Source organism: Vulpes lagopus, chromosome 15 (genome assembly GCF_018345385.1).
Source record: "Vulpes lagopus strain Blue_001 chromosome 15, ASM1834538v1, whole genome shotgun sequence".
NCBI classification, from domain to species: domain Eukaryota; kingdom Metazoa; phylum Chordata; class Mammalia; order Carnivora; family Canidae; genus Vulpes; species Vulpes lagopus.
In genome coordinates this window covers 22300100-22313166 of record NC_054838.1, presented here as the reverse complement: position 1 = coordinate 22313166, position 13067 = coordinate 22300100, and the positions used below count along the sequence as shown (strand labels likewise).

Below are 13067 nucleotides of genomic sequence, written 5' to 3'. Positions count from 1 at the left end.
TCAAAAAATACATGAAAGTGCAAAAGGGAAATGGAAATACCACAAATCTCACTACTCTGAGTTGCTATTATTACCATTTAGATGTATTCCCAGAATCTTTTCTATGCAAATTGTTATCATCATTATGGGCAAATATTATGTGTCTTTTTTCTTTACCATTATATCTTGATCATCTTTCACATCTATAAATACTCTTTGCAAATACATTAGTTAAATGATACATGATATTCAATTGCTCATTCTTTCTCTGGGTCTTACATATCAATATGTGGACTTTTCCCTGTTTTTATAAATGACCAATCTAAACATGTCTTTGTACTTTTTCCCTCAATTCTGTTTTTATAATGATATTCCAAGATGGGAAAATATGTACACTTTTTTGCTGTCTTAGTGGCAAGTTCTAATCTCCTTATTTTTTTTATTGGAGTTAAATTTGCCAACATATAGCATATCACCCAGTGCTCATCCCATCAAGTGCCCCTCTCAGTGCCTGGCACCCAGTCACCCCATCCCCCCACCCACCTCCCCTTCCATCAACCCTTGTTCGTTTCCCAGAGTTAGGAGTCTCTCATGGTTTGTCACCCTCTCTGATATTTCCCACTCATTTTCTCTCCTTTCCTTTTATTCCCTTTCACTACTTTTTATATTCCAAATGAATGAGACCATATAATGTTTGTCCTTCTCTGATTGACTTACTTCACTCAGCATAATACCCTCCAGTTCCATCCATGTCGAAGCAAATGGTGGGTATTTGTCGTTTCTAATGGCTGAGTAATATTCCATTGTATACATAAACCACATCTTCTTTATCCATTCATCTTTCGATAGACACTGAGGCTCCTTCCACCATTTGGCTATTTTGGACATTGCTGCTATAAACATTGGGGTGCAGGTGTCCTGGCGTTTCACTGCATCTGTGTCTTAGGGGTAAATCCCCAAAAGTGCAATTGCTGGGTCATAGGGCAGATGTATTTTTAACTCTTTGAGGAACCTCCACACAGTTTTTCAGAGTGGCTGCACCAGTTCACATTCCCACCAACAGTGCAAGACATTTCCTTTTTCTCTGCATCCTCTCCAACATGTGTGGTTAATTGGTTAATGTCCTGCCTTGTTAATTTTCCCCATTCTCACTGGTGTGAGGTGGTATCTCATTGTGGTTTTGATTTGTATTTCCCTGATGGCAAGTGATGCAGAGCATTTTCTCATGTGCTTGTTGGCCATGTCCATGTCTTCCTCTGTGAGATTTCTCTTCATGTCTTTTGCCCATTTCATGATTGGATTGTTTGTTTCTTTGGGTTGAGTTTAAGAAGTTCTTTATAGATCTTGGAAACTAGCTCTTTATCTGATACGTCACTTGCAAATATCTTCTCCCATTCAGTAGATTGTCTTTTAGTTTTGTTGACTGTATCCTTTGCTGTACAAAAGCTTCTTATCTTGATGAAGTCCCAATAGTTCATTTTTGCTTTTGTTTCTTTTGCCTTCGTGGATGTATCTTGCAAGAAGTTACTGTGGCCGAGTTCAAAAAGGGTGTTGCCTGTGTTCTCCTCTAGGATTTTGATGGAATCTTGTCTCACATTTAGATCTTTCATCCATTTTGAGTTTCTCTTTGTGTATGGTGCAAGAGAGTGGTCCAGTTTCATTCTTCTGCATGTGGATGTCCAATTTTCTCAGCACCATTTACTGAAGAGACTGTCTTTCTTCCAGTGGATAGTCTTTCCTCCTTTATCGAATATTAGTTGACCATTTTTATTGTGTTTTTGTGATGAACATTTGTCCACTCAGCATTTATGATCAGTCACATGCCTCAGAGAGCTCTTGTTCTGGACATTCTGAAAATTGTTCCGTTTGCTCTAGGGGATTGCTAACCTCTGGGCCTTTTGTTCACAAAGATGACTTTGTGCTGATATGCGATGGCCTGGCAACCTTTTTGCATTTATGTTCCCAGATCAGTGGGGTGGCGGGGTTGGTTGTGATGCGGTGACCCTTGGCTTAGGGATCTTTTCCACAACAACCTTGAATAACCCTGTCCCTGATCTGCTTGGTTCTGACTCCATAGATGATGGGGTTGAGCATGGGAGGTACCAGTAGATAGAAATTGGCGAACATGATATGTACCACTCGGGGCACATGATGTCCAAAGCGGTGTGTGAGGAAAGTAAAGAGGGCTGGGATATAAAAAGCCAAGATGACACAGATATGGGAAGCACATGTGCCAAAAGCTTTGAACCGGGCTTCTTCAGAGGGCAACCCCAGAACAGTTCTCAGAATCATCACATAGGATACACTGATGACAATTATGTCAAAGCCAACCACAGAGAAAGCTCCAAAGAGCCCATATGCACGGTTTACTCTAGTGTCTGCACACACCAGCTTTAACACAGCCATGTGCTCACAGTATGACTGGGGAATGACATGGTTGGGGCAGAAGGGCATCCTGGAGACCATAATGCAGAAAGGGCTCACCCATAGCAATCCTCTCATCATCACAGCTGCTCCCAGTTTACCCACTACAGCTGGGGTCAGGAAAGTAGAGTGGTGGAGTGGGAAGCAGATAGCCACATAACGGTCCAAAGCCATAGCCATGAGCAACCCGGACTCCACGGAGGAAAAGGCATGGATGAAGAACACCTGGATGAGGCAGGCATGGTATTCAATCTCATGAGCATGAAACCAGAGTATAGCCAGCATTTTAGGTTGTGTAGAGGAGGATAGAACCAGGTCAGTGATAGCCAGCATGGCTAGAAAAAGGTACATGGGCTCATGCAGGGTGTGGTCAGTTCGGATTATATGAAGGACAATGAAATTGCCAACTATAGCTACGAAATACATGGCACATAGAGGAAAGGCAATCCAAAATTGGTAATTCTCCAGTCCTGGGATCCCAAGTAGGATGAAGAACACAGGATGTGAAGAGCTGTTCCTTGAAGCCAGCATCACACGATGGGTAAATTGTTCTTCTTTGCAAAGGTAATCTACTCTCTGACATTGAATATAATCCAGCAAGTAATTATTATTTTTAATATTTGAAAGAATCAAACAGTGAAGCATTTGGGATTAATGGAATAATTTCAACTGTTTTAATTAATAATTTTTGAAACAGAAGTGATGATACTCTTTGTCCCTCATTCATATTTATGTCTTCAAAATGGGATTAGAACACACTAGCTGTGTGATTTTTGTGGAACAATCATATGTTCCTTGAAAGTTTCTGCCAACAGATAACTATTATGACACTTAAGTCACTAATATTCATTCTTGCTCTTCTATTCTTCAGAACTAACAGATTTGTTTAACCTTCCATAGATTCTTTTCAGCTTCATTCTTTTCTCTGAAGCTGAGAAGTTAGGCATTTTTTTCAGGGTTGGAAGCCAATTTGGAAAACACTTTGTCTTAAAGGCTCATAGTAATAATGTATTTAGTGATGCTGAGTTTGCTCTGACTCTAGGAGTTACCAAGAGAATTTGGGCTGGAGGATAACTGACGATTGTACACCTCTGACTAAGCCTAGTATCCCTAGTGTATGTCCTCCTAGATTAGAGGCAAGCAAACTTTTTTGTTGTTGCTCTTAAAAGTTAGATCATACCTATTTTAGGCTGTGTGAACTATAGTTGCAACTAGTGAGCTTAGTTAGCCACTGTGGTATGAGAGCAGCCACAGTCAATACAGCAATGTGTGAGTGTGGCTATATGTAAATAAAATTTTATTTATAAAACAAGTCTGCAGGCTGGATTTGGTCTGCAAGCTATAGTTTTCTAATTCCCGTGCTAGATGATAATTTTTATGAGGTGAGCCCTGAGCAGTTCACCATTCCTAGCACCTCTGTGCTTGGCACAGAATAGGGATATAATAAATATTTGTTGAACCAAATAACAAATAAAAGTCATGGTTCAGTAGCAATGGACTTTTTAACTGATGAGCCATATCTTAAAAATATTCTGATATAACTCTCTAAACACTACCTTGATGGCATGCCATTAGACCACTGTATATATTTTTTATACCAAAGTCTGCCCTGCTGGCCAGTGAAAGAAATGAAAGTCCTCCTCTGCCTATGCTTTCATTACGTGATTGAACCTGTCTAATTCCTCTGGTGATTATCACTTACATAGGAGTCAACGACACAAAAGTTTACATGGTTCTTACTCAACACCTTTTTACTATGTCATCTTAGTTGACTCCTTTGTATGAGTCTCCTCCATAAGAGAAACACTCAGACAGGAGGAGTATCTTTTCAAATCCCCCTTAACGAATCACCTCTTTTGACTAACAAATGTTTCATCCAACCAGACCTAATGATTCCTAAAAAAGCTATCTTTGAGATCCCAAATAGACCTGACCTCTTTCTGATTTTCCCTACCTCTATAACATTTTGAGAGAAATGGAGTTTAGGCTTTATCAATCTTGCTCTAAATTGGAAAGTTTACTATCCTATCTTGAAAATAGCTATAGGCTTGTTCGAAACAAATACTTCTCTCTAGAATATGGTGAAAATTCAGACATGCATTATCTAAAGTCTACAGCTGAGCTTTACCCCATCTGTTAGCTTGGTCTTCTAATTGTATGTTCCCTTTGAACCAGAGTCTTCCTATCTCACCTCCCTCTGTCCCCTATATGTCACCCTCCATTTGTCAGGACATGGTCACTGAGACTCATGGGCACCTGAAAAACTACTTAGACCATCTTCGTTCCTGTACTGGGTGCTGGTGAAGGTGCTGGATAAACCTACAATTTCTCAAAGTGCATAATAATCTCTTTAGTTAATTGTGGAAGAAATTGCTGTTTTTGTAAATATAACACGGTAAGCTTTTACATTTATTGTTTTTAACTCACACCAAGTTTCTGCCCATGAGCCTTAATGAAAAACTCACCTGTTTTCCATATTCTGTTCGGAGTAGTGAGTCTTCATAGGTGGTGAGCTGGGACCCAAGTCTGAAACAGGAGATGAGGGCTCTTGAAAGGTGCCTTTCTTTCTTCTCTACACTTATAATACCATGGAATCTGGTATCCTCACTATCAGCAATCCTTTTGCCTTTTTCACCCTCAGGCTTATGAACTCAACATGTGTAGAGTGAAGACTACAAGTCATGTGACTTGGAGAGGGAGTTAACCAATGTTAGATCATTCTCTATAGTGTGTGAGGTTTGCAATAGTATTTCTGAGGGAGGCACAGGTTATCAACTTGCTGCTGGGGGGAGGGATGGAAATGTGCATTCCCGAAAGAGTAGGAAAAGAAGAGCAATATACTTTCCTTTCTTGCCCAATATTTCTTCCCACTTTCCTTGCTTTTAAATATGCACCCGTCCCTGTCCCTCAGGGGCTAGACGTCTTGTGAGTCCCATATCTAGTGAAAGAAGAAATTAGGTTATCTTTTTTTGGTCTTAAAGCTAGGGTGATCACACATTGAACTTCAGAGTCAATTTTTCTGTTCTCCAAAGTACATGCTAACTTGAGCAAACTTGGCATAGCTTTTGGTTGAGGAAATATGGTTGCAAGAAGGATGTTCTTACACTGAGGGAGCTCATTTCATCTGTGAGTGTTGGTTTGAGTCCAGTGCTGGTACCACTGGCTCTACTGGACCTCAAGTACTCCTTTCATTAGGTGGAGTTAGTTATGTCCATCGTTTTAACCATGTCACTCAAGCCTGAAAGGGTGGAGGATAAAGTGGACTGAGAGCTTGCCAAGGAATAGTTTCAGAGACATTTAGTCTGTTTTCTCACTTTGGGGTATCTAAAACCAAGGCACAGAGTAATGATGCTGGAGCATGGTTTCAGATACAGTGTCCTTCCTGGAGGGACTGTGTGTGGAGGCCGCCTTCTTACTTTTCCAGAATTTCCCTGGAGGACACAGTGTGAACAGCAGATCTTCTCTCCATCTCAGAAGGAAATCCATCAGTCAGAGATCTCTGGACCTGGAGCGCCCAGGGAAGCAGGCCATCTGCACAAAGTATTGCCTTGTCTTCTAGCTTCTGGAACCTCCGTGAGTCCTGCTGTTCTCTGGGAAGGGCAGAAGTGACTGGGGCACAGGGAAAGCACTCACCTTGAGCTCTGCTTCACCTCTGACTGGCTCACTAACTGGTTGAGCATCTCTAACTGGCTCCTGTGATTCAGCTTTTAGCAGAGACTGTAGATTAGGACCTATTTAAAGACCTTTAAAGTCTGGCCTTTCCCTTCCCCAAGCATTAATATTCCCCTTCCTGCTAGGCCCCCCTGCCTCCCACTCTGGCTTCCTCTGAGACCAGAGAGTGAAGCTAGAAGCATTAACCCCTAACTTTCCTCTGTCCTCTGTGTACACAAATGCAAAGGGTGGGGAATTGAATGCATGGCCAAGAATGTGTGTTGTTGAGAACACACAATTGTGAGCTTATTGCTATGCATGTATTTTTTGTTAGTCAAAAGTATTTACAATTGAGGAGGTATTTTATACAACGTGAAAGTTTGTTGATGCTTGTTGATGTGTATACCTGAGAGACGTGTTAATAAACGTGTGTAAGGACTGGATTTGCCTGTGAATGCATGTGCATAACTTGTGTGTTTGTGCAGGTGTGACTAATCATTGGTGGTAAGTATACACATTTAGTGGGATAGCATGGCTCTGTGAGTAGAAGGCCACTGCCTTAAGCTACTTTGTGAAGACATATCCTGAGCTCCAAAGCTGACAGTGTGAGATTATACATCAGTGTGTGTATATACATGGGCATGTAGAGACAAATTGTGTGGTTTGAAGAGGTGTCGACAATTTGTTGGTGATATCATATGTACCTAGGAAGCTCTGGTTTTGGGGTCCTCTTTCTTCTTACGTGGAGAGGCAGGAGGACTTCCAGATGGAGGACTTGCCATAGTTATTTTTGAAACTTGGTGAAGTTGGCAGGCCCTCCTCACTCAGCCTGAACAGTTAAGCTTATGCAGAGCTTCCTCTCACTCACTCCCCATATAGGGCCTTGCTGGAATTTTCTTTCTACAGTGTTCTGCATACCTTAGGAGTGGCCTCGTATTTATGTAAGGATTGATCAATACCTATATGGCACCTTTAGCAAACTAATATAAAAATAAATATATTTTCACCCATTATTTTAAATCTTCATCTATAGATAATTGTACTTCACATGAGCCAGTAGATTACTAAATGTAGTTTTAATTAAATTGTTTTTATAAGTAATTGTTGAATGTAGTTTAATTAAATTATTTATTTTTTGGGCAGCCCTGGTGGCTCAGCGGTTTAGCGCTGCCTTCAGCCCAGGGCATGATCCTGGAGACCCAGGATCGAGTCCCACATTGGGCTCCCTGCATGGAGCCTACTTTTCCTTCTGCCTGTATCTCTGCCTCTCTCCCTCTCAAGAATAAATAAATAAAATCTTAAAAAATTATTTATTTGTTTACCTAATTAAATTGTTACCTACTTAGGGATCCTACAGTGTTCTGCATACCTTAGGAGTGGCCTCGTATTTATGTAAGGATTGATCAATACATTATGAAGAAATGATTTTAAAAAGCAGAAATAGCTCTAAGCACAATTAATTTTCAACAGAAAAAATGCAAATCAGTGACAGAAAAATGTCATGGCACTAAACTAAATTGTCTGTCTAAAAACAAAATGAGGGACACCTGTGTGGCTCAGATGTTGAGCATTTGCCTTCGGCTCAGGGCGTGATCCCGGAGTGTCTGGATAGAGTCCTACATTGTGCTCCCTGTGAGGAGCTTGCTTCTCCCTCTGCCTATGTCTCTGCCTTTCTCTCTGTGTGTCTCTCATGAATAAATGAATAGAGTCTTAAAAAAAAAGAAAAGAATAGAAAAGGAACCTCAACTCCTACCTCAATGTGAAAAATCTTTGAATTATAATAGTAACCTAAATTTGAAAGGTAAAACTATAAATATCCTAAAAGAAAAAAATAGAATAAATGATTTTAATGAGGTTGAGAAAAGCAAAGATTTCTTAGTCTGCCAAAAGCATAGCTATAAAAGAAAAAAAATCAAGGATTGAACCTCATTATATCAAAAAACATCAATTTCAAAAGATAGCATTATAAATTTAAAAAGCCAAGTCATAGATGGGGAAAATATTCACAATGCATATAACTGAAAAAGAAAGTTCTACAATCAATTAATGGAAAGATAACCCATTAAATTTTAAGTGACTGGTTTAAACAGGTACTTCACAAAGAGCAGTAGATGAATGGCTAATGAACATATGAAAAAGTGCTCAACATTATTATTCATGAGGAAATAAAAAATCAAATCAGAATGAGATACCAATCAAACTTATTAGGATAATTAAAATTAAATACATACAAAATTAAATACATAAAGTATTGGCAAAATGTGAGTCAATTGGAGCATTGAGGCACTGAGTACAGTACTTCAAGAAACTCTTCTTCTAGTTCATACCCCCAATTGTTGTTTTTTAATTTATGCACCAAAAACATCAAAGAATATTTGTACTAGCTGTCTATATAGCAGCTAAGATGAGAAAACACCCAAATATGTCAACTCGAGGTTAAACAAATTTGCTGTATCTATCCAATTGAATACTACTGAGCAAAGAAGGAAAAAGTATGAAGAAGGGGAAAAATGGTATACAGAGAAGCAATATTGTGGAATTTCGAGGTACCAAGAATAAAAAAAGTGGAGCCTAATGTAGTAGAGAAGGGAAAAAATGGCCTATAAAGGTAAGAAAGTTCAGTTTTGGTTTACAGAGGCCTAGTTATGAATAAGTGAGGTTTAATTTTTTCTACATGCCAAATTGTATTCTAATGGTTTTAAACTACAGAATTACTGATTCTATACAACTCAATAAAATAGATATCAACATTTTACAGGTAGAGAAACCAAGTCACCGAGGAGTTAAGTTTTTAAAGTTTAGACATATAGAACCAGAATTTTATCTCTAGTCTTATTGACTATATTAAACTAAACCTTAAAAGTGTTCAGAGAAAATTATTACAGCCTAGCAATTGTATATACAGCCAATCCATCAATAAAGTATAAGAGCAAAAATAATTTTTTAGACAGGCAGGAATCCAGAAAATTTATCATTTTCTGCAACCTATTTTTCTTTAAGATTTTGTTTATTTGAGAGAGAGAGAGAGAGAGAGAGAGAGAGAGCAAAAACAAGTACATGCAGGCAGAGGGGCAGAGGGAGGAGAAACAGACTCATTGCTGAACCGGGAGCCTGAGACGGACTCCATTCTAGGACTCTGGGATCATAACCTGAGCCAAAGACAGACACTTAACCAAATGAGCCATCCAGATGCTTCTGCATCTTTTTTTTTTTTTTTCTTCTGAATAAAACCAGAGTATGTACTTCAGGAAAATAAAATAAATACCCAGTTGCTAACCAAGTTTGAATGGAATTTATTCAAGGATGCCATGTAACGTAATCCCAGGAAAGCAGTAACCTGATATGCCTTTTAAAAAAACAGAGGATGTATTAAAGCCTTGCACAAAATATGGCCTCAAAAAAGTGATGTCAGAAATTCAGAACTCCGGTCCCATCCCAGACCTAATGAATCATAATTTTCATTTTAACAAGATCTTGAGGATATTTGTATGGTCATCTGATTTTGTAAGCATTTAATTACCATTATGGATAAATAGCTGTAAGTAACTAGGGAGATGATAAAGAAAGTCCATCTAATCCTGTTAGCATGCAAAATGGAAGATGACTATAATTTTAGAGAAACAGAAATTGTCCTAGAAAACTATGGTCCAGTGTGAATTGAATGGAAATTTGACATAATTGTGGGCAATTGAATGAGTGGAAAAAGAAGGAATTGATTTCATATTGATGAATATGGGTTGGTGATATAGGATGCTATGCCATTCTTTTTTTAGTCATACCAGGTATTCCAGATACTGTGTTGAAAAATGTGTATTTAATCATATTTCAATAAAATGTATTTGCTTTAAGGTTCAAGCAACTGAAACATGAATGTATAATATTTAATCATACCTATAAGATTGTACATAGGAATACCTGGGTGGCTCTGTGGTTGAGCATCTCCCATCAGCCCAGGGCATGACCCTGGAGTCCTGGAATCGAGTCCCACATCAGGCTCCCTGCATGGAGTCTGCTTCTCCCTTTGCCTGTGTCTCTGCCTCTTTCTCTGTGTCTCTCATGAAGAGATAATAAATAAAATCTTAAAAAAAAGACTGTATGTAAATTTATATATCTTATCCAGGCAAGTATTATGCTGTAGGTGACTAAATTTGGGAATGAAGAAGGGAGAGAAGGTAGAAGTATAAGAAGTATAAGGATTTCTTGTCTGCAGCCTACATGGCAGTAAATAGGATCTAAAGATAATGGAGAAAAAAAGAATGCTTATTGAAAAATATTATACGTTTTTAAATAATTAAAATTAAATTTAAATAATTAAATATTAAAAATAATTAAAAGATGGTAAACATATTATTTAGACTTTCTTCAGTATGATGAGCCTCTTAGGAAAGCCTAGTCCTCACACCGAGAATTATGCTGCTCATCTGATATTATCTCTAAGCCCCAAGGGTCTCTTGGCAGCAGGGCTGGGTTACATGCTGGGATCCTTATAGAAGCTCAGCTCCAAGAGGTACCTGTGTGCATACGTGGCTGGGCAGTGAGTGGGAAGGGCAATTCTCCCTCTGCTGGGAGCCAGGTAAGATGCCAGAAGCAGAAAGAGCAGACCAGGGAGAGGGACTATTGAGAACTAATCTGGAAGACCAGGAAGAAATGGAGCAATGGGAGCCAAGGAGCAGGGCAGGTACTGAGAAGCACAGGACTGCAAAGCAGAGTTAGAAGAGTACAGATGATGGGAAGTGGGTTTCAGAGTGGCAGGCAAAACTGAATGTTGTGGGAATTAAATGAGATATCAGCAGCAAGTTTGCAAACAAATATTTATTCCCAGGGGGGAAAAAACATTCAGTTACATCAAGGAAATGTAGTGAATCATGATTCTGTGTGGCCCAAATTTGACATGTGTTATGTATTTTATTGTTTCACTCAGCTTTGAAATTTGACTGATTCCCATAACCCTATTTGCTAGAAAATAAGCTTTTTGGATTATTTCATTTAGCATGAGCTCTACCTTTTTACAGGATCCTGGTAGTCAGAGCTTTCTAATAGCTATCTTCATAGAAGCTATTTATACTTAGAAATAAGTACCTCAAATACATCTGGGTATTTGACCAATCATCACAGACAAACTGGAAATAGGCAGATCAGGGATTTTTTTTAAGTTTAAGGTTTACCGATGAGGAATATTAAATGGGAATGGGTCACCAAGGTCCTACCTCCCATCAGTGTAGGGATAAGGACTCCTACCTTCATCTTTATTATGCTACTGGACCAGAAGGATACATCCCAATGCCCACCGTGTCCTTCATGACCAAAAGTTCTGGACACAGGAATCTACTGTTTCCTCTTCCCCATTCCCCCACCATCGCTCAAACCAGACTATCATCAAACAAACAACAGATACACAATCTAGTTTGAAGTGCAAGAAGCATCATTCTTTGGTCTTGGCCTTCTAATGCATGTATGATATGCTGTACTTTTTATTTTGTTCACAGGTATCTTGTGCAAACAAGAGTATTTAAATTTGATACAGTATTTCGTATTAGCATTTTGCTTAATGGCTTTAATTTCTTCTTAAGTAGGTCTTTGCTAAAGTCATAAATGCATTTTCTCTTATTTATTCTAATATTATCATAACTGTTCTGTTTTACCTTGAAAATCTTAATCCAAATGCAGGGATCTATATAAAATAGGGGTATTTTAATATTTTTATATTCATGAAATTTTTAATATTTTTATAAATTGTTAGCCAGTTGGCCAAACATTATTTATCATGTGTCAGTTATTTTTTCTGATTATATAAGATGCCATTGTCATCATATTCTTTATCTTCATTCACACATTTTTTGAAATGTTATTTTTTTCTGGGGATATATATTTTAAAATTTTTGACAATATTTGTTAATATAATAACTTTACATTACATTTTGATGTACCAAAGAACAAGTCTCTTCTCTTTGTCATTTTCAAAATTATACTGAATATATTTGCATATTTACCATACCTAATACACTTTAGGATCCATCTGTCACTACCCATTAAAAACTCTTGTGTTTTATTGATTGATAATGCTTTAATTTATGAGAATATTCATGGGAAAATTCACACCTTTTCACTATTGAATATTCCTATCTTCAAGAAAGAAATAAAGGATTTTCTTTATTTTCTTCAATAAATCTTAAGAGACCTCTTCTCTCCCTGCCAAACACAGACATTGTGTTACACAATACAGTTTATAGTTTTATGGCTGTTTGTAAATAAATCCTTATTTTAATAAAATTTCTTCAGTGGTTAATTATTATTAACAGGAAAAGCTATTAATTTGTGATACTGATCTGTTATGTGGTCACTTTGGTGAACTATATTTTAAGAGTTTGCAGTATATTCTTTTAAATTTTTAAGGTAGAGTCAATTAAAACCTAAATAAAAACTTTGAGAAATTTCTTTTCAAAAGTAGCACTCTCAACTAAAAAAAAAAAAAAAAGTAACACTCTCCTTTCATTTACTTGCCCTTTCTCATTTACTAAGACTTATCTATAGAATGCTGAATAGTAGTTGTGATATTAGCTATCTTTATCTTTGACTGACTTTAATAGAAATACTTTTAATAGGTCACCAGTAAATATGTTTGCTCCAAATTTCTAGATGTCTTTCATTCAGGAACTTACTTTGTTCCTAAATATTAATAATTTTATTATGAATTGCCATTGAATTTTCTGATTTTTTCCTCATCTCTTGATCAGGTTTTTCCTCCATTAATCTTTTTGCATAGCCATTCCATTGATAGATTTCTTAGGTTGAATAATTTTTTCATTCATGAGACAAAGTCCATTGTTTCAAAGTGCAATATTCTTTAAAAGTACAGTTACATCTGACTTGCTAAAAAGTCATTTGTCCTGTTTGCATGTGTCATCATGAGTGATTATATGACTAGCTTTCCAAGAATAGGACTTTTCAACCTCAATCCTGTTAACATAGTGGGCTGAATAGTTCTTTGTTGTCTTGTGCATTTTAGGATGTAA

The 13067-nt window shown here is 37.7% G+C and overlaps 1 protein-coding gene across 1 annotated transcript; it reads right to left on the bottom strand.

Moving 5' to 3' along the window:
* Positions 1–1989: 1989 nt before the first annotated feature.
* On the bottom strand, positions 1990–2934 carry LOC121476630 (olfactory receptor 52R1-like). Its single transcript, XM_041730750.1, has one exon. It carries the CDS (start codon positions 2932–2934, stop codon positions 1990–1992), a length of 945 nt encoding a protein of 314 aa, XP_041586684.1.
* Between the last annotated feature and the right edge of the window lie 10133 nt (positions 2935–13067).